This window comes from Puccinia triticina, chromosome 11A (assembly GCF_026914185.1).
Source record: "Puccinia triticina chromosome 11A, complete sequence".
In the NCBI taxonomy this organism is placed as follows: domain Eukaryota; kingdom Fungi; phylum Basidiomycota; class Pucciniomycetes; order Pucciniales; family Pucciniaceae; genus Puccinia; species Puccinia triticina.
In genome coordinates, this window is record NC_070568.1 from 1,333,522 (window position 1) to 1,354,153 (window position 20,632).

Here is a 20,632-nt window from a genome sequence, read left to right on the forward strand (position 1 = left end):
CAGCGAGCCTATTGCTTCTAACTAAGAATCTAGCTCAGTAGTCTAGTTCCGCGAAAGAAGTATGTTTTGTCTTGACCCTCGCCAGGACCGTGTTCTGCATGCAGTTGTTTCAGGGTTGGGGCTCCATTTGCTTCCTCATCACGTAGAAATAATAGTGGAACATGTCTCCCAACTCGATCACTTCGACTGACCAAATACCCGGGCGCTGGAGATGTCTTTTTCTGAAGTGCGGTTGACCGAAAGTGACGTAGATGAAAACCCCTCCGGGCTTAAGTATTCTAAAAACCAAAAGAAAACTGAAAGTCAGTCGATTCACTTTTGATTTGAGCTTCAAAAGCCATTGAAACCGGGAACAGAAAAACCGCATACCTTGCCACTTCATCCACTTCCATCTTACAATTCTCGACGACCTCTTCGGGAGGGTCCTAGTAAACCAGAAATGAAATTAAATAGGTGTCTCGTGCCTTGAAGCGACAATGATGCTTTGGTTCTCACCCAAACGTCTCCCTTGGCACACATCAGAGCATCCATTGTTCCTGAAACGAGCAGAGGATAGGATAAGCAAACAACTCCATTTAGACAAGGAAGAACTGGTTAGTTCCAGACCTTTATCAATAGCGGCATCAAATGATGAATCTGCAAAAGGGAGGTGCCTGACGTCGGCTTGTATCCCTACAATTCGGGCAAAAAAAGTGATGTTTGTCAAGAGATCATTCTCGAAATCCAACACGAGGATTGAGAAAACACGGCGTCTTTCTTTGCGAATCGCAAAGAAAGACGCCGTGTTTTTTCGAAGTGGGGCAGGTATTACAGGACATTTCGGGACAATTTTCGTCGTGCTGAGATCGCATTCGATCAATCAGGATTTGCGAGTAATCGACATTGACGATCTTCTGAAACCCAGAATCATACATGTCCTTGGAGAGGCCTAAGTTGAACATTAAAGTAACCCTCGCATAGCCACCGAATTATACACAACAAGAATCACAATTAAACACATTTAAGTGGGGGAAATTGTCAGTTTGTTCAACAATAAATTACATCCTTTGTGTCTAGAAAAAATGTTGCCCACTAGAATTCCCGCAGCCAAGCATGCAAATCTGGGCAGTTTGAGGCACATAACGATCGATCAAGGTTGATAGATCCTTGTAGGACTTGAACCATTCGAACCGATCCTCTTCCCGCTCCTCTGCATACCGCGAATTCCAATAATCTACCGAGCCATACTGTTCATTGTCCTGGTATATCACGCGAAAACGGGAGTCTGTGCTCTGCTAGAAAGGGGAGAGATGGATGGGCTTCAAGAGACTTACAGCTGGAAGGTTGCTCATGCTTGAGATTGTCGGTTTCACAAGTCTTCAAAAAAAAAAAAAAAAAAAAAAAAACTGTGATCTCATTCCCCCCGTGGGATGTATCGGGGTCCCGGGCTCAGCAAAGACGATGTGAAGGCAAGGGAGGTGAGTTGCAGTCAGAAGGAACCATGTCGCCGCCTTCGACGAACTCGCCTGGACTCAATCCACAATCGACACCAGGATTTCAGTCGGAATATGCGACGGCAGAGGATGTCCAGCGAGCCCAACTGGAAGACAAACTCGAGCAAATCTTACAGAGTCTCCTCGAAGTCGGTATCTGTCCGTTTATACAGTCCCACCCCTAGTTTTCGTCCCCTTCTCCACACCCATTCTTCTCTGAAGTCTATGGTTCATTACTGATATGGAATGCCGACATAAATGTATTTTCTGGATCTACAGGTTCCAGTAATGTTCAAGAAAACGCACTAGAGGGTGGCGGGACAGGGCGAGGCGAGCCCTTGGGACCTGGAGGCTTGGTAGGAAAAAAGATGTATGTGCTGAAAAGCTTAACTAGTTTCACGGCTGAAGGCTGAGACAGATGATTCGATCGATTTGGCATGGAGAAAAGAAACGAGTCGATTGAACACATGGCTGAGCTCTATGAGCTGAATGCGAACATCACCTCAGAGATCCCGATCCCACTCGAAGTCATCACGTAAACCAACTCTCCGGGTTTTCCCCGCTCCATGAAGTCTGACCATTCCGGGGATTTGTTTGTGATTTGTAGTCAGATCGATCAAGGCTCGAATCCGGATCGATGGCTGAAATCATTTGTTGAACGTGCAGCCCACGAAAACATGTACACCAACGGGATCCTCTCCAACGTCAATGTATGCTCCACTAGGACTTGAACACTCCAAGTGATTTGTTTTCTCACAGCTGAACTGATTTTCATTTCTTTCAATGTCAATGCGACCCTTTCATGAAGCAATACCGAACACTGCTCCAAAGCAAGCTTGCCGACTACTTTCCTGAGCTACACCAGCAGCTCAACACCAATGACTCCAGCAGTTCATCGCCCGCCAAGTCCACCGACACCCAAGCCAATCCTCAAGCTTAGCTCAACAACAGTCTGCCGTAGAAGATCTTGAAGTCCAAGACCATTAATGTGAACTTGGTGGCCGATTTCAGCTCAAGAATCCACACCCTTGCGCTTCTAGGATTTGGCAGTAATGCACTCCCCAGGTGTTGTGGTTGGTAATGGTAATGCCTGAAGATCCATTGCTCCACCCTGCCCGTCTCTTGAACACTCCATACTCCAAATGCGGAGTTTGTCCACCCCACATCTCAACACCAGGCATCAAACCCTCATCCAACCACCCACATGCCTTTCAATGCCATAGAAATCAGCCATACATGTGTTTAGCTACAGATTCCTCTTGATGATCCCCTCACTCTCAATAAGTCCGTGGGTTCAGTTTGTTTTGCTTAGGATTATAAATGTACAACAATGGCCTTTTGTTTTGAGAGGTCTATTACATGTGCGTTGATATCTCGGCACCCGCTTGATGTTCAGCCTAAAATATGGATGGGTTTTGTTTATCTATTTTCCACTGTCAAATTTGACCATCACCCAAGACAGTTGATCATCTGGCATCAATTTCTAACAATCCAATACTTGATTTTGAAAGATGTCTCTTGAAATGAGAAAATCTACCCAGATTTTGAAAGCCTTCCTGATACATGTTATTCAAACCCTGAGTATAAGAAGGTTCGATACCCGTAGACAAAGCTTAGTAAGGTGTTTTCACATCTTTAAGCTGTACTGGCTGGGGTTTGTTTCCCACCGTATTTGCCCCCAAGGAATGATTTGTTTATGATCTTCCCATTGGATGTTCTTCCCAGCTTGGATGCTGAAAGGTTTTGGTTTGGTATTTAAATATTTACGTAGAAACTTTACTTTTCAACATTTGTCGATAGGTTCGTGGATTACGTAAGCTCAGTGACAATCCAACCCCGGCGCGCTATAAAGGCTTCACCCGCAGCCCACCCCACCACCGCCACCACCCAAAAACCATCCACGAAAACCACTCAAACGACCTCAAGCGAACAGAAAACACAATGGCGTGAGTCTACATAGCAACCTGAAAACCCCCCCTAGAAGAAGCTCTTGACCGACTATCTTCAATCCTGGGTGGGAAACAGTCAAGTCGAGCAGTATACCAACGACCAGCGAGTCCACCACCATCCCAACACTGATGAGAACCATCCCGCACTCTCATCGGTCCCCTCACTGTCAGTGCAGACAAAGCTTAATCTCTGAGTGACCCGCTCTCGTCTAATCGTCCAAATCACCACAGCCCTGGTCCGGAGTTAGACCCCAAACACTACGAACACCACGACCAAGATCTACCTGAGCCGCCGCTCTTCTCCCCCCCAGTTACCAACACCACTTTCGATGATACCAGCTTCGATCGACGCGAGGATCTCTCCATCGACTCCATCCAATCCCACTCGAGCCTGGCCGATATCAATGACAAGTCTCACGAAGATCATTCGGCCTCTTTCAACGAGCCACGGAGTTTGTCTCTCTGACCCTGTATCCTTCTCTTTTTCATTCCTCCTACGTTGGCTGACTGGATATGCACATACTTTCCTTCCTTTCCCAAATATATAAAAAAAGCTCCTGAATCTATTGCTCCTAGCTTAGATTACGTGCCCTCCATCACTAGCGAATCAGATGCCTTATCAGTCGATCGGGCCAGCCAACCGCCAGAGATCATCTCCAAAGCCCAGGCCCACGATGTAGACGAGGTAAAAGAGGAGACTCCGGAGGAGCAGCATGTCGACGATCACGCCCTGCCTTCTACCTCAGAGAAACCTGTCTCGCAACCAAAGTCGCTCGACTCGCCAGCAGAAGCAGTTGAACCACCAAAACCAATCAGCTCTTCCATGGACAAAGAAGAACCGAAAATCGAGGCTGACCAGCCCCCGGTAACCTCAGAACACCATCCCGACCGCCAAGAAATCCCGCTCCCGGTTTTAAAAGAAGCCCCGCGATCCAAGATCGTCGGCCTCGTCACCAATACCGCGCCAATGTCGGTAGACGAATGGCTGGACATCAGCAGGACCGAATTCCAATTTGCAAGTAAGTCAGACCGCAGTATGTACTGATCTTCACAACGCAGAGACCTGATCGGTTCCCTCCATCTCCAGTCGGTCTGTTTGCGATCCCATGGTCTTCGCTCGTCATCTTGACCCGATCGGTCAACTTGTTCTGGACTCTCATCTTCACCCAGCCGCTCGTCCATCCGATCGCCGGGATCCTGCTCTCGATCATCGCGCCCTCGGTTCTCTACACCAGTCTCGTCGCCCTCCTCATCAGCTCGGCAGCCCACATTGACTGGTAGTCTCGCCCATCTCCTCACCCCCTCTCGGTTTTACTTTGTGCCCCTCTTATCTCCGTCTGTGTCCGCAATCGTTTACATCCTGCCATCACATTAACCTTTTGGGGTCTTTGTCGGAGGAAACACGTTTTCCATCAAACACATCTTACATCTCCCGACCGTCCTAATCATTCCACCACCACCATCACCACCTCTTCTTTTCACAAACAACAAGACAGATGATTCGCATGGCCATTTTGCCCACAAAAACCAGATCGCGTCTAGTTTTTTTTCCTCCTCTGGTCTACCCAACTTCGCCCACAATGCATCCATCCACCATCCACCAAAAGAAAAAGAAACCCGACGATAGTTACATTCCCTGTCTATACACATGCATACATACACACACTGTGCCCGACAGATTGTAAACGTTTTTATTGTTTGTTTCCCCTCCAGTTAAGATTTTGTGTCATCTTTTTTTAGTCGTTTATGTGTTCATGTAGACAGAAGAAATATATTTACATGTATTCTTCTTTACTTGCCACCTTCGATCTCCCCAAAGACCGGGAGATGGAAGTCAATCTAGATCAACCCAATCCCGCATTTTGTTGAACAAGCGTAAGGATAGGATAGGAAATCGCTGAGCACAAAACCCTTGAAGGATGGTGACCCCGGAGTTATTAGATGTGTTATTTATGTATGTATGGACTATGACACATTTCGACTCTGTTCACTCTGGGTTAGGTCAAGCAGCTCTGGCCTGGCGGCGGGCCGTCGATCCGGATCGTGTCCAACCCAGCCCCGAACCCGAACGGCTCGATCGCAGCACGCAAGTCCTCTCACCTATGCCGAGCTCACACCGGCGACCGAACCCAAATTTCGTCCAGGAAGGCCTGCCGCTGAGTGTGTCTCGGGAATGATGAAGGGCGTGTCCTATGATATCTGCTCTGCTCCGGCTTCTCTCTCCTACTCGGCCATCCTGTGAATCAGCATCTTCCTGCTAAGCTGGAAAAGTCGTTGCTATATTTCTCAATCCGGGCTTCTGTTATAGTTTCGTTCTCTTGCTCAGACGCGACTGGAAACTTAAGCTGCGACAAAAAAAACGTTGCAGCTCCAAAGACTCCACCTCACATCCCTTTCATATTCCTAATGGTCCCCAGACTTCCTCAGGGGTCGCCTCTGTTCGTAATCCTAGGTTGAAATTTGCTGCCACTCCGGTCTCCTCTTCCCTACTACCCTATCTCTCTCCGAGGATAAAATCTCTCCGGGATACGCATGTCGATGATGTGACCCACGTCGTGGCCAAGGGCGCCATACGGATGTCAAAAGCTTGGAAGCTGCTGTTATCTGTCCGGCTCCGGGTAACCTTATCCCTTGAGATGTATCCACCGTTCCGATTCGGTTTTCGACAGGAACTAGGAGGTCCAACTAATCTATTTGACTCGACCGCAAGGCCTCGCCAGCCGGTAATTTCCTTCAGGTACAGGTACAAAAAGTAGGACACATGGGAACGTTATGGCTGGAACCCTAGGTTGGTTTGTCAAAAGGATTCTTAAATACAACTCGAGATGGTGGCCACTGTTCAAACGCTCAAAATCAGCTGAAATCACTTCAGAGCACTCGGTGGAACTTCCGCCGGGTTGGTACGATGCGTTACGATATCTGAGCAATTTCAGTATCTGAGCTACTATGTACATGTAACGCGATATCGTTACCAGTGAAAACAGCATTCCGCCAGCGCTAGTAGAGTGTCGGAAGGGTTTCCGCCTTCGGAATACCGGTAGCGTAACGCGGATACTGCGATAACGGCGATGCCTGAGGGTAAACAGGCCTAAAAGGCAGAAGCCCCCTCGATGTCCACTTGATATCCAGCTCCTCCCAAGCCGGATATCGTAACAGGTCCAAAAAAGTATTAAAAAAAGTTGAATATATGTATTGGTCCCCGCCGTTAGGGACATCGGTATCGATAACGGGCAAAAGAGCGTTCGGGAAGCAGAACGTACCAAAATGCTTAAAGCAGTCATGTCTCCAAGGGCCTGTGTTAATGCGTCTGAAGCATGGAGGAAGAAAATCAAACCGACCACTAAATTTGTTTGGTAACCTCATAATAGCCTTTTACGTACTCCCTAGACATTTTCCGGTCTTCTCCTATCAAATGCAATTGGTAGCGTGGCGTCATTCCACCATCCCTCGAGTATATCACCAAATCGACCGTCTCGTTTTTGTTCAGATGTTATGCTAGTCCGTCAGTTGTATGCTGCAGACTTGTAATTGTTTTCTTTATCAGCTTCACAGTCATGTCACAGGTAGTGCAGTATATATACCTGGGGAGTCAACATTTAGGGCTCCGCGCTGCTCAACGCTCTTCGCACTGTGACATCTTGTCCCAGTGACTCTCGTCATCGTCCATTCAGAAGACGGCCGTTTCGGCAAACCAAGAATGTCTTAAAAGCTTCGTCGGCGAGGAGGTGCATAAATATATGCCACTTACATGCACAAAAATCCAAATTCCCTCCGAGCCCCTTTGTAAAGGCTTATATACTTTCGGACTTCCTAACTCTTAACGCAGAAGCAATGAGACTGCAGTTTTGTACCAGTGCCACCAGCCCATTGACCACAAAGAAGAAGACCGATCTGGATAGGGAAGCCAGGAAGGAAATTGATAGCATTGAAAGAGCGTTTATTTATACGGACGGGTCCTCGGAAGAGGGGAAGGGAGGTCCAGCGCCGGACGTAGTCTTATGTAGAGAGATTCAATTCTCGATTGCCCCGCAGGACAATCCGGTGTCCCGGAGTGTGAGGTGTATTGTTCGACAGCGGATACTGAGAGAGAGGCCAAGCGTAGATGGTGTATTTATCCATGTAGACAGTCGGTCTCTTTGACGAGGAGAAGGGATGTGCCGCGGGGGTCTTATAGTCCCGAGTAGAGATTACCAACACTCGATGGTGAATGTGGGGTATACGGTGTATTCTTGTCCAGGTAATCCTATTATGTATTAAGAGAGAAGCCAAGCTTGGACAGTGCATTTATCTATTCGGATAGATTGTTTGACGAGGAGAAGGGATGTGCAGCGGGGGCATGAGAGTGCCTTATATTTCCGAGTAGAGATATCCAACACTCACTGGTGAATGCGGGGTCTGCAGAGTATATACTTGGATAGCGCACAATTCTACTCCAGAAGTCAGCAGGGTGATATCGGATTGCATAGAATCCTTGTCGGCTACTATCATCCGTTAACCATGATAAACTTCAAGAATCGCTAACTGGATATGCATGCATCTGCACAGTGTGGGGTCCGGGGTACAGAGAGATACTTGAGGCCACCGAGGTCCGACGCCGCGGCCAAACATGCATGCTATCTTCCGGAATGACGACCCCGTTATCATCCCGCACGCAAATTAAACACAATCAAGCCGGTGAAACCGTGAACGCGTGGTAATCAAGTGAAGAAACCCCCGTCAGCTCCATTTCCCTTTATCGCGCCCTTTCGCATCTCCCCTGCCGATGCCATTTGCCCTCAATGCACAATAAATTAGCTACAATCGATTAATCAAGCTGTACTTCAGGCTACACGCAACTAGGATTTCTATCGCATCGGAAAGATGTCCGATGCGTGCCGCATCAAAGAAACTTGAACGGAAAGTCCTCAACTTTGGCCTCGAACATGTACTGGTCGGTCAGAAATTGACTCCGAAGGGTCATGGAATCTAAAGGAATAAATTCAACTCCAATGTCTGCCTCGAACTCGGACGTCTGCGCAGTGCAACCGTCACAAACCACGCTCACTCAATATCTCATGTGCCACTGGTCTTTTCGGACCTTTCATGACATTAGATGTTTTCGGAAAGATGCGGCCAATAGCCTGAAACGATCACTTGTATGATTCCGGCTTCTTGTGTTTGTTTCTCTTTCTCTCCCTCCTCTCATTTCTCTTCTCCGAATCTTTCTGAGTGGTTTCCGTACAGAGTGTGTTGGCTCAGCTCAAGTCCAAACGGGTTATATCTAGCTACTCTAGTCACATTGTACTTACAATCCATCGTGCCCAATGCCATAGGCTATATTGCGCTTAATAAAACCCAAGCCATACCCCTCCGTGAGAGGAATCTTCTGCCCGCAAAGTGCACACGGAGAGTATGCACCTCAATTTAGGTTTCGTCCTTCTGAGTTGTTATTTTCTCTTTCTATGATAACACCTATTATTCCAACGAGACTCTCATTTCTGAATTTTCTTACCTCCAATGCTCAGTAAGCTAGCCTGAAGTAACTGGATTCATTTACGGGGTTGACATTGTGCTCAGGTTGTTTGTTTCTTTTAAATGTCGACTGCGTTCCTTAAAACTAAGTGTTGATCAATTTATGTCTGACCTTATAGTGTTTCTCATTGTTGAATCTTTAGTCTTGCACTGGAACTATGTGGGCATGAAAGAGATGTCACAATGAATTTTCTTTTGGTGTGCACTTGGGGATTTTGATCATTTTGAGTTTGCATATAACAACATCGCTGTAAAATTTTCAGCGCGTATTAAATGGTAATTACATGGAAAAATCTTCTCTTCCAATCTCGAAAGCGTGCAATTCCTAATGTCCAGAGGGGTGCAGGTATGAGACTATGGGCTATCTCAAGAGAAGATTGTAAAAATGAATGAAACTGTTTGGGGATGGTTTTGATACTACAAGCAAGTTAGAAATAGATCGCAATTTTATCTCGGGCACTAGTAAGTCGCTGACATTGTTTGATAGACAAAGAAAAGTTTGGATCCTTCCACTCTTGTCTTGCGATTCTTGTGGGCCTCTTTGAATTGGTTGACGCGGTCGCTTCGAGTCGAGAATAGGATGGGACGCATTGAAGCTTTGAAGCCAGTCGTTGGCGCGCGAAAACCGAGAAGCTGGGAAATGATTATTCCGACTTAGAGGGCAAGTCCCTCTTGAACCTCGTGAGACGGTTCCTGATATTATCATTCAATAATTAATGGAATTGCGGTCAGTCAGGGTGGAAAGAAGCAAATAAGAAGACAAAATTAATTATATATACTTACAGCGTCAGCAGGGTAACCACAAGATCCTTCCATACTGGTCATCTGGTCGTTTTGCTCGTTCATCTCCGCCTCCCATCGCATTTGCAAGCTTCCGAAGAGAGCATCCTGGGCTTGATCTAAGCTTCTCGAAATCTTCTCCACCAACGCAATCGCCTCGAGCTCTTGTTCGGTTGGAAGATGAGGAGCCAAGTCGATCCCAAGAGCTTCCATATATTCTGGGTCCCAGCCGATCACCGCACCAGTTCCAAGACGCCAGCCTTCTTCCCACATCGCTTGGTCACTCTTAGCCTTGAATTTGTTTTCTTCAGAAGTCGTGGGTCGGAGCCAGGGACCCGCGGGGTGTGGCCATTGCTTGGCGGACACCTTCGGAAGTTCGGAGATGCTCGCAGTAGCGCGGTTGGGAACTGCGAGCAATTTATGAGTAAGGATGGGTGGGGTGGGGCGATGAAGAATGTAGATCTGTTCATCGTCGGGTTTAGTAAGCGTGATCATAGGTAGGTTGACAACAGCTTCTTCAACCTCTGGATATTCGGTAGGCAATCGGCTCTTGCCCAAGCTCAATTTAAGCTTCATCTTGTTGGATTTAGGAGATTTGGCATCATCCTTAGGAGGCAAGAACAAGACCTCTTCTTGCGGCATCGGTTTCGCCTTTTCTTGTGAATGACTAAACTGCACAGCGGTGGGAGAAGACGCGATAGACTCCGTTTCCAAGCTTTGCGGCGCGGTCGCTTGAGTGGGTTCGGGAAGGGGAAGCTCCCCTAACATATCTTGAGAGAGTGACGGGCGCAGTGGAGAAGATCTCTCGTAAGGACCGCCTTGCATCTTGAGTAAGTCGGGAGTAGACTGGATCGCACGCTTGAGGTTGGTCACCAAGTTAGACTTGGTGATCTTGTTAGAAGTCTTGCCGGAAACTCCTTTGAGACGCCTCTTAATAGATTTGAGCAATTCGCCCGCTTTCTGAGGAGGAGAAAGCATGCCGGAAAAAGGAGATCGAAGCTGAGCGAGCCTAATAGAGTAATACAAAGACGCACATCAAGGTAAGTCTGGTGGAAGCAAGAAGGGTATAGCAGAAGTGATGCCTGCTGCTCACTTGGTGGATATGAAGACTTGGACAAGGATTATTCAAAGCCGGGGTATCGACGAGGGACAAATTCTCAGAAGATTCGTGGGATGAGCACCCAAGACCTATTTAAAAGTCGGAAGCAGGATTTTAGGGATGGTGCATTCTAGTGGGGTGATTTTTTCGGCCCCCCCTGTTGGACAAAATTCTAATCACGGATCCGAACGGACAAGATGACTGCCTGGACTAGCTTGGCAAAATAAAATGCTTCCACCAACGCCTACGGTAGAGAGTGTGGTGTGGACGGGGGAGAATATCAGGAAAGCTTTTCACAATTGGTGGTAGATTGCAGTCACTAAGAGCTTAAGATATGATGCCCAGTCACGCGAAGAGACAATCAGCACTCTAAAGGAAGGTCTCGAGACCAGGTTTGGCTGGTAATGGAACAATCTACGACACGAAGGATTATGTGCTCACCGGACCCGTGACAGCTAATATGTAAGCAAAAGGAGAAAAAAAAAAAAAACAAGATACGCCATGAGTAATAATAATATTAACCAGATTGGAAAGAAACAAAACCATTTACGGACCTGATGTATTTGGATAGACATTTAGATAGGAAAGGGTCTTATGACAAGGAGAGGACGAAATGCAGCGGAGATTAAGTATTTTCTGAATCACCTGCAATAAGATTCATCCATAATTTCATCGGCGCTATGGTGCAAGTTCCCTTGAGGACCAGATTACGAAACACCATCTATAGCGTAGTGGGAAGCAGATACCTGGATCAGCTTCAATTGAATTCCCTCGCAGAGCGCCTGCTATGTTCTTGGCCCCAGAGACGGTACATGAACTACGACAGGAATCGGCTTAGCGGCAAATCCTTGCCGGCGCCATGGATGATGACTCATGGATGTGAAGGCTCGCAGGTCGGAAGGTTGCACAAATAACCGAGATCGGGTCTGATCGAAAAAAGATGCCCAACGCTGCATGCACGTGCCGAAGAACCTCGGCGATTTCGCCCAAAGGATTGCACAAAATTGTCCGAAGGGGCTTATACAACAATCCGGGAAATTGAGTGATCAGGTGCACAGACTCCATAGGAATGCTGCAAAATCACTGGATTGGGGGGTGACGACAAGACATTTACCAAGTGCTAAGATAACATCCCATCGAGAAAACAGGCCACGTGGGATCACTTCATCATGGCTTCTTACCTAACTTTCGTAGCTTAAACTGCTGATGGATGATCACCTTATGTTCACGAGTTGGATCTACGTCCCAGGCTTCTGTGTGGAAATCTATTCATAAAATATGTGTTCGAATTTTGCCGCAAGGAGCCCATAGCTTGACGAGACGATCCAGCATTGATGCCGTCAAGTTTCGCCTCATCTTATGGCACTATATGTCCGAGCTATGGCCCTGGAAATCTAACTTCCCTGTTCAGAAAGAAAATAACTTGATGGGTTTATCATCTTCATCCTGACACGTACGACTACGACCAAGCTCCGCCTGCACTAGCTTGTAGGAAATTGTCTCATTTGTACCCAAACTGACAGCCTAATAACCCCCTATAGCACGTGAAGATTGCCGCAGACGGTTTTTCTTGTGATCAAGATATCATTGCTACATCACCTGCTCCCAGCCAATTGCTGCTGATTGCACTCATGTTGTTTCACGGTTTATCCGAACTTCTAACTTAACACAAGTCCCCCTTGGTGGGAGCGCAGTGGCTGGCGGCGAAGCCGCCCCTCCCTGCGGAGAGCCCTCCGGGCGGGGTCCCCCGGACCCTCCGTTCAAGAGGCTTAGTTAAGCTAGTCCGAACTTCCAAAATGCTTTTTTATCCCTTGCTGACCTCATCTGACAGCGACGATCAAAGCCCCCGATTGCCTTCGCGGAATCCGGATGGTCAGTGGCGATTCATATCAGATTTGTTTTTAGTTATATTTGAACCAAAATAATATCTCCCCCGTTTAGTTATATTTGAGCCAAAATAATCTCTCCTGTGTCAGACAAAATCAAGAGAGCAAATATTTGTTGCATCAGTACGTGCGATCATATACTGTTATTTCAACAGGCCAATACCCGAAATCCGTGTTAGTATATCGGCTAGTATGACCGCCTTTCAAGCTGGGGCGCGGTAGAGACGGGTTCGATTCCCGTACGCGGAAATATTTTTGGGTATCGTGTAAACGTGCCTGCGAAGGAAACAACACACTTTTTGTCGCCTCCTGCGGCCTGACGCTGCATGGGCAGTGTTTCTTTGCGCTGGTTCTTCACTTGGCAGTCACTCCCCAAGTTCCTCTGTATTCGGAGGGGCAAGGACCCTCCCTCTGGTCGGTGCAATGCGGCGTGTTTTACACTCCGTCCGGGATGTCAGCACGAGAAATATGACTGGAGTCCGAGCCGGACCCAAAGTCTCTCGCAAAGAGTCCCATTGGAGTGCTTCTGGGGAGAGACAGAGGCGAGCAGCACCTCCAACCATCTGCTCAATGCGTCCCTGAGTGAAAAACACGTGATGTTTTATTCTGCCACAAGTTTCCCAGTGGGTTTGGAAAGCGTTATACCGGCAGGAGTCTAGCTCAAGGATTGTTCCTGTAAGTTCTCTATGTACTGCGCAGATTCTAGGGATGGACTCGTTGCAGTCAAAATAGTCCTTAATCCGAGACCGCCAAATCATCCAAGTCCCTTTATGTTCTCCTGCTACATATGTCTGCCTCACCCCTAAAAACCAAGTACCCATTTAGACACGTCAGCGAAAGAATGTGTAACCCTTAAAAGCTCAACTACATTTGCGCACGGCATTATGTATAAGATATATACACTCACAAGATAAAATCTAGGATATTGAAGCAACATATAAGGTATATTTATAGGATAACATTAATCTGATTTTCTTCATTTTTTTTGTCAGTCAGTCGGTTGGTTTTGGATCTCTGGGAACTGTAACAATCAAATAAATAAAAATCTTGGTGGAAAAGGGACATGAAAGGAAGTGTTCAAATGGATATAATCAGAAGCGATGTCGTTCTTTTCTATGGATTTTTGTTCTTTGTTTTGTCTGTGTTGTGGTGGAGGAAGTGTCTCTCTTTGTTTTGTTTGAGGCATTTAGTTCATGCGAGTGAAAAAATAAAGAGAAAGAGAAGTAGGAGGGAAGAGTCGAACGACAGATCGATCGGTTCACCTTGAACATATTAACAAAGAAAAGGAGGAAGGAGTGACGTTGAAAAGAGAGAGGGTTGAGAGCCGACTGAGAGATGTTTTTTTTTTTTTTTGGACGGCTGGGCCGACCGGATGGACCGGAGGGAGCAGAGTAAGATGAGCAGAGGTGAAGAAGGACACGAGGGGGTTCAAGAACGATGGAAGAAACAGGGTGGCGACTTAAGGGATGGCTCGAGAGAGAGAAGAGGGGGGGATAGGGAAGGAATGGGAAGTGAAGTTAGGCGGCGGTTGGGAAGGTTCTCTAGAAGCAGCTGAAGCTCATGTCCTGATCGTCGTCGTCCTCACCCGTGGTGGTCGTGGCAGCAGGTGGCTGACTGATCCGGTTCTTCAGACTGTGGTTGTTGGTGCTCAGGTTGGGGTGGTAGAGCTCATCGTTGCATGCTGGTCGCATCTTTTCCATCAGGTCTTGGTAATGCTTTCGCTCCTCTTCTGCCTCTAGCTCTTTTCGACATCGGCTACAAAAACATGAGAATAGATAGTCTTCAAACAGCTTTCTTCGGCTGCATGAATCCAATTCGGTCAGTTTAATCAGCTAACTTTCCGTTGTGTAAAAAAGTCAAAGCGAAGGTCAGACTAACCGAGCATCTAATGATAATTCGGCTGGAATTGAAGATGATCAACACAACAATCAGCCCAACCAATTCATTAATCGATGCCCTCCAAGAAAGGGGGTTAAAAAAAGATGGCATACGATTAACGTAAGACAGGGTGATTTCCTCATCTTTAGCGATGTCCTTCCGAGCCATCACGTAGATAGTAGAGGGTGCACTTTTGTGGATATCTTCGGAACCAGGATGTTTCAAGACGACGGCATTAGGGTCACAAGAATCTACAAAAAAGAAGGATGTGTTAGAGGATGCAAGAATCGAGGGCAAAAATAAGGTTTTAAGGAGGGAACAGACGAACGATTGAAGCGAGCATGTAAGAGATAGAGGCCATGATCAGCCTCCCGATTGAGGGAGGTTTTACCGACGAATTCGAGGAAGCTTTTGAGGCCGAAATAATGAGCGATGGTGTCTGGGTCCAATCTGCGCTTCCAGAAGGAGTCCCAGAAGGAGTCTGTCGAGGGTGCTTGGAGATTCGGATCAGAGGGTTGGGGCCGGTAGCCGGTGTTGATGTGTAAGGCCTTGATGACCGCATGCCATCCGTTGCGCCACATTTGACCGTACCTGACGTCGGCGAAATGGGAGCCCAGATGCCCCCCTCCGTGGTACTTCTCTCGTCGGGCCCGGTCGGACATGGTTGCGAGCCCTTGGACTCGACTGTAGACCTCTTCGAACTTGACGCTGGGCCCAGTGGATGGAGGGATTTGGTTGGCCAGGGACTTCTTTTTCGATTTGGTCTTCTTATGTTTCTTAGGGTTATTAGTCCCGGCTGCCGAGACTGGGTCATCCGAGCCGTTGGGCTCCTGGGATTCGGATTCGCCATTGTGGACCGAGTCGCCGCTGGGGACTGGCTTGGAGAGCTCAGGTTGGAATGCCGGGTTGGTGGCGATCTCGCCGGATTCGTTAGCGATCAGCATGCGTGCAAACATCTTAAAGACCATGTGGGCGCCTCTGAAGTCCTCGGCATCGGTGAACCTGAGCAGCTGCATGTACTCTGGATTCTTCTGTGGACAGACCAACGGTCCAAAATAGTCGACCGATCGTTGGGCACAGACCCGGGTGCAGAAGCGCATGTAACACGGCTCAGGGCCCGCGGGCTTCTCGGTCACCGACTGGCCGCCGGTGGTCAGACTGGTCGAGGTGGTGACCATCAGCTGCTGGGCTGCGATCGCCTCCTTGGATCCGGGTGCCGGATGGTGGGGACAGCTGGGCTGTGCCTTGGTCCGTTGCATCGAAAACGCCCGGCCACAGAATGCACAGCTTTGGCCGGACATGACTGAGCGAGAGATGTTTCTGGAGGAGTGACAGACAGAGAGAGAAAGTCAATAGGAGTATATTCGAGCCTAAGCAGGGACGGGTGGGAGAGAGAGGACGGACTTGGTGGGAGGCACCCAGACGAATGCATCCTCTTTGATGACCTGGGCGCCTTTTGCGAGATAATCCTTGGCGATCAAGCCGCTCCCCTTGTTACTGGCGGGGAATCTGACGGGTTCGATCTTGACGGAGCGCTGTCTGCATTCCAAGAGCAGGGTATCGTCGAGGGAGCTGATGGGTTCGCTGGGAGAGTGCTCGACGGAGGCGGCCTCCCAGTCCTTCTCCCAGGCGTAGTTGGGCAGCCACATGGGCTCGGAGGGCGATCTGAGCTGGGGCGAGGAGGGGTCTGCGAGTCTGTTGGTGGTGCTGCTGGTATTTTTCTCGTTCGAGCGGGGGAATAGGTTCGAGTTCAGGAATTTCCGGAGTCGCTTCTCGCTCAGCTGCCATTCTGGGTTGGACTCCTTGATCTTGGCGAGCAGTTTGGGCACGCCCAGGCTGGGTGTCTTGGCTCTGATCGGCAGCACGGCGTCGAGCAGCTGGCCATCGTGGGGGACGACGGCCTGGGCGGATGTTTTCTCGTCGGCTGGGCTGTTCTCGGCCGCGGGTGTTTCCTCGTGCTGGCCGGGGTCCTGTTCGTTGGCTGAGGATGATGTTTCGGGTGTCGTGGAGTGTCCGTTGGCCGTCATCGTCGGCAGTGTGCTTGTGCTGGTTCTCCGTGCCCGCTGCGTCTCTTGACTTTCCTGTTGTGAGTCTATGCAACTGGGCCGCCCCCGATCGCCGTTCGGGGCTCATGCATATGTCCCGGGCTGAGTCCACCCAACCACTGCCCGACCACCCCAGCCCCCGTCCACCCCCCGCCCAGCCCCCCGCTAAGCAAGCAACCCCCACTGCTTCCCCTTCTTCTTACACTGCTGCACGCGATGGCACCATCAACATCACTCAACGCCGAATGGGCCGGCTGGCTCAACGAGGCCGCCGACCACGCCGCAAACAACGGATCCCGCTCATGCGACACCTACCGCCGAGCTGCACGCGCCATCCGCACTCACAACCAGGCCTTCCACCATCCCAAACAGGCATGCTTTCTGAAATAAATAAATAAATAATTTAAGGCCGCTTGGATCTGACTTTGCGCCCTACAACAGGCACTGGTTCTCACTGGCGTAGGCGAAGGCATAGTCAGACTTCTCACCACCAAGCTCAAGGAGAAGTGTGAGGAGACTGGGGATCCGTTTCCCACCGAACGTGCGTGTTCATCAGTCTGGATTCTGCCAAACTAGCAGCCTGATCTGGCTTTCTCTCGGAAATATACAGCCGAATCTCTCAAGGGGAAGAGGAAAAAAGATGGCGCGAAGACAAGCAGGCCTAGGAAACGCGTCAAAGAGATCCTCACTGCCGAGGAGCGAGCACTCGATTCTTGCAGCTCTGATGAGGATCACCAAGAACAAGCACGAGCATCCAATCAAACCGGCTCTTCAGTCGGTCAGAAGAAGAAGGCCAAGCCACGCCAGCGTCGTCGGACACACAAGAGCGATGAGATCACGGCAGCAGAACGCCTGCTCGACCCTTCTTCCTCCGAGCCTGAGCCACCTCCCACTCGCAAAACGACTCAGCAAGCCAGCCCGAAAGCTCGCAAGAGTCAGAGTCAGAAGAAATACATCCCCAAGAGACGCACCGGCTGCTGGGGCATCCTCGTCGCCTTGTCCATCCTCACCACCGAAGCCACCGAAGACACCTTCGCATTCACCAAGCAGGAGATCATCGCACACGCTCAACAGTACTGTGAGGCTAGCTATACCGAACGGGGAAGCAGGGGAGGAGGCGCGGGGAATAGCGGCCATTACACTGCCTGGAACATGTACGTCACAGCAAAAGTCCCCCTTTTTTTTCTCCCGCTCTCAACTTACCTGGCACTCTCCATTTAGGAAGAAACTGCTCGCCGAAGGGCTCTCCGTCTCCGAGCCTGGCCGACAGGCAAAATTCACTCTGACCCAGCCAGGCTTCGAAGTGGCCGCGATCCTTGCTGAGAAAGAAGAACTATCTCTGGTCCCATTCGATAAGTCAAAACTACCTGACGGGGACAATCTCGCCGTACCCGACACCAATGAGGACGGGCTCGATTCCGATCGCGACGCCTTGCCCATAGCTAGTTCCTCAAAGACTACCGCACCCGCTAAGAAGAACGCACCCAAACGCCAATCTGGTGGCCTAAATCCTTCAACGTCTTGTGACACTATCCCCTCAGCGATCGATAAACGGAAAAATACCCCCGCCCAGCAACCAAATAATCCCCCCAGAAAGAACAGCTTTCCAACGATTCCCAACGACTCTGATTTCACGTGTCAGGGTACAAGTTATAGGCAACCATCGAGCCGCTTGCCTCTCAATCGTGGCCCGTTTGAATTTTGGTATCTTGATCGAAGTCAGTAAACCATTTCTCCTGAAGTTTGTGCTGGGCCTAACCGACTCTTGCAATTGTACAAATCCTCCAGCAGGCTCGCGAGTCAGAAACATGGATGACGCGGATAGCCGCATGCATCCGAGAACGTTTGAGACGCTATACCAGGTCGAATTTGCCGCAAGCCAGAATTCACATCCCGTCAAGAGGAGCTCGATCGCCGACGAGGCTGCCATATGTCCAAGATCGATAGCTGGCTCGGACGGCCATATGACGGGCTGGATGTACGAGAGCAAGGCGATCCCTATGTGTCCCGGGTTCGGAGTATCAGCCCATTCGCCAACCTTGTCTACCAGCACGACACTCCAGCCTCCCACTCTGTCCTCAAGCCTCAAGAACACCGGCCCCTCGGCCAGCCAATCGAGCCAACACCGCCGACCGTCTTCGCCGAAGGCTGGACCACCGCTGAACATCATCCACGACGAGTCTTATTGTGGCTTATCCACACAAACGACGATCGGGGCAGGATATCAGAGCAGGATCACCCCTCCGGACCCCCTTTTCAAACCGAGCTCATCAGGCTCTGCCACACCCGCAGGCTCGGTGGTCTCGATCCGCTCCGAGGTCGATTCGACCTCGTCTAAAGACCCAGCACCGTTCGCAGGCCTCAAGCCGCCCAGTCGACTCGGTTCCTGTGAGATCGTCTTGAGCGGCGCCGCGCCCTCTGAAACCGTCGCCGGATGGAGTGCATCTGAAAGCCCGGAAAGTTTCCCCGCTTCGAAGACATCAGCTAGTCGCGCCAGCTCCCGCACTCTCGGCGCCGATCTCAATCGCTCGTCTAGCAGCAAATTCTCCTCCAATAGGAACCTCTCGCAGCCATCCGCCACCGCCCCCTTGCCGAGCCGCGCCCCTCACGTAAACCTTCAACGCACCTCCAGTGCGCTCTCAGAGAACCGGCCTATTGGTGACGGCTTGCCGAGCAGACGGACCCTCGTCAACCTCAAGCGGACCCCGAGTGCGCTCTCGGAGAGCCTCTTCACCCGGGCCTCGCAGGTAGACTTCCAGGCCGAAACCTGGGCCGCGGGCACCTACGACATCTGTCTGGTCCTTGATCATCGCGAGGTCCGGGCCGTCAACGACCGAGACGCGTTCTATAATCTCTGTGTGGCCAAAGCAAGTGCCCTCGAGACCCCTGCTCAGGCCCCCATCTCCGTCCTTCAGCGATCACTCGTCCTCGGTGACATTATTTGGATCGCCGTTCATCGTCAAAGTCGGCGCGAAGTCGTCCTGGACTCCATCGTCGAACGCAAACGTCTCGACGATCTGTGTGCGAGCATTAAGGATAACCGGTTTGAGGAACAGAAGGTAAGACAACCCCTTTCTTTTTTTCCCCCTGATTGAGCTCTTTTTTGTATGTTCCAGGCTGAATATTTGTGGTGGTGTATGTAGGCCCGGCTGAAAAGATCGGGGCTCCGAGACCCAATCTATCTTGTCGAAGCGTACAATACTCAGTCTAACCACGATAGCCATGGCCAGATGATCTATACTTCCAAGTTCGAGACTATGCTCTTGAACGACTTCCAGCTCGAGGCTACTGCCGATTGGAAGGCCTCTGTCGAATTCCTGATTCGGCGGACCGAGGTCTTACGTGACCTTCACCAGGTGAACTTATCCTGCTCATCTTTTCCGCCAAAAAAAGAAAGTCAGCCGCTGATAGATTGTGGGTCCAGACGATCGATCTGTCGATTATCCCAGACTCAGAGATCGACCGGACAACGTATCTTACCAAGCTAAGTCGACTGCGGAGCCAATCGACGCCGGGGACGACGAGGGGGGGAAGGGAAGGAGGAGAGTACTGGGTGACGACGTACGAGGCCTTCGAGATGCTGAACCACAAGTCGGCGACGTTGACGGTGCGGGAGCTGTGGGCGCGGATGGCGCACTGTTTGCCGGGGATGAGCGCCTCGAAGGTGGCCACTCTTGTCGAGCATTGGCCTTCCCCCGTCTCCTTCTGGGAAGACCTCCAAACCCATGTCGCTCATCCCGACAACCACGATCTCCCCGCCGATAAACACCCTTGGTCGTGGATCGAACGGCAAGCTAATTCGCCACTGCCAGCGCTTAACCCGGACAATTCTGTCGACACTAACGCTAGTACTACCAGTGCTGCTGCTTCTGCAATCACTGACGCTAGCACGAAGATCGGCCCTGCTTTATCTAAACGGCTCTGGGAGCTATATACCTTCTCGGAATACAGTTCTCCTCCTCCTTCCCCTTGACCTCCTCTGTTGTCCTGGCCTAACTCACGTCTTACATCA

At 49.9% G+C, this 20,632-nt stretch overlaps 7 protein-coding genes across 7 annotated transcripts; 3 read left to right on the top strand and 4 right to left on the bottom strand.

The window, feature by feature from the left end:
• Positions 1-109: 109 nt before the first annotated feature.
• PtA15_11A148 (uncharacterized protein) lies at positions 110-1,331 on the bottom strand (the record flags this gene model as incomplete). The annotated part of the gene is made up of 7 exons (XM_053161027.1): positions 110-278; positions 370-425; positions 496-536; positions 607-672; positions 812-928; positions 1,073-1,238; positions 1,314-1,331. The coding sequence occupies 7 exons, from the start codon at positions 1,329-1,331 to the stop codon at positions 110-112; spliced, it is 633 nt and encodes a 210-aa protein (XP_053025015.1).
• Positions 1,332-1,480: 149 nt separating this feature from the next.
• Positions 1,481-2,412, top strand: PtA15_11A149 (uncharacterized protein; the record flags this gene model as incomplete). The annotated part of the gene is made up of 5 exons (XM_053161028.1): positions 1,481-1,631; positions 1,752-1,842; positions 1,921-2,007; positions 2,080-2,182; positions 2,281-2,412. 5 exons carry the CDS (start codon positions 1,481-1,483, stop codon positions 2,410-2,412), a joined length of 564 nt encoding a protein of 187 aa, XP_053025016.1.
• Positions 2,413-3,413: 1,001 nt separating this feature from the next.
• On the top strand, positions 3,414-4,702 carry PtA15_11A150 (uncharacterized protein; the record flags this gene model as incomplete). Its single annotated transcript, XM_053161030.1, has 5 exons — positions 3,414-3,418; positions 3,498-3,587; positions 3,653-3,873; positions 3,976-4,440; positions 4,509-4,702. The coding sequence occupies 5 exons, from the start codon at positions 3,414-3,416 to the stop codon at positions 4,700-4,702; spliced, it is 975 nt and encodes a 324-aa protein (XP_053025017.1).
• Positions 4,703-5,388: 686 nt separating this feature from the next.
• PtA15_11A151 (uncharacterized protein) lies at positions 5,389-6,177 on the top strand (the record flags this gene model as incomplete). Its single annotated transcript, XM_053161031.1, has 2 exons — positions 5,389-5,581; positions 5,849-6,177. 2 exons carry the CDS (start codon positions 5,389-5,391, stop codon positions 6,175-6,177), a joined length of 522 nt encoding a protein of 173 aa, XP_053025018.1.
• A 2,974-nt stretch (positions 6,178-9,151) lies between these two features.
• Positions 9,152-9,523, bottom strand: PtA15_11A152 (uncharacterized protein; the record flags this gene model as incomplete). The annotated part of the gene is made up of 2 exons (XM_053161032.1): positions 9,152-9,257; positions 9,408-9,523. The coding sequence occupies 2 exons, from the start codon at positions 9,521-9,523 to the stop codon at positions 9,152-9,154; spliced, it is 222 nt and encodes a 73-aa protein (XP_053025019.1).
• A 63-nt stretch (positions 9,524-9,586) lies between these two features.
• PtA15_11A153 (uncharacterized protein) lies at positions 9,587-11,386 on the bottom strand (the record flags this gene model as incomplete). Its single annotated transcript, XM_053161033.1, has 7 exons — positions 9,587-9,625; positions 9,716-10,721; positions 10,806-10,821; positions 10,894-10,900; positions 11,006-11,055; positions 11,132-11,137; positions 11,362-11,386. 7 exons carry the CDS (start codon positions 11,384-11,386, stop codon positions 9,587-9,589), a joined length of 1,149 nt encoding a protein of 382 aa, XP_053025020.1.
• A 2,852-nt stretch (positions 11,387-14,238) lies between these two features.
• Positions 14,239-16,602, bottom strand: PtA15_11A154 (uncharacterized protein; the record flags this gene model as incomplete). Its single annotated transcript, XM_053161034.1, has 5 exons — positions 14,239-14,497; positions 14,576-14,597; positions 14,689-14,826; positions 14,904-15,895; positions 15,980-16,602. 5 exons carry the CDS (start codon positions 16,600-16,602, stop codon positions 14,239-14,241), a joined length of 2,034 nt encoding a protein of 677 aa, XP_053025021.1.
• Positions 16,603-20,632: the final 4,030 nt, after the last annotated feature.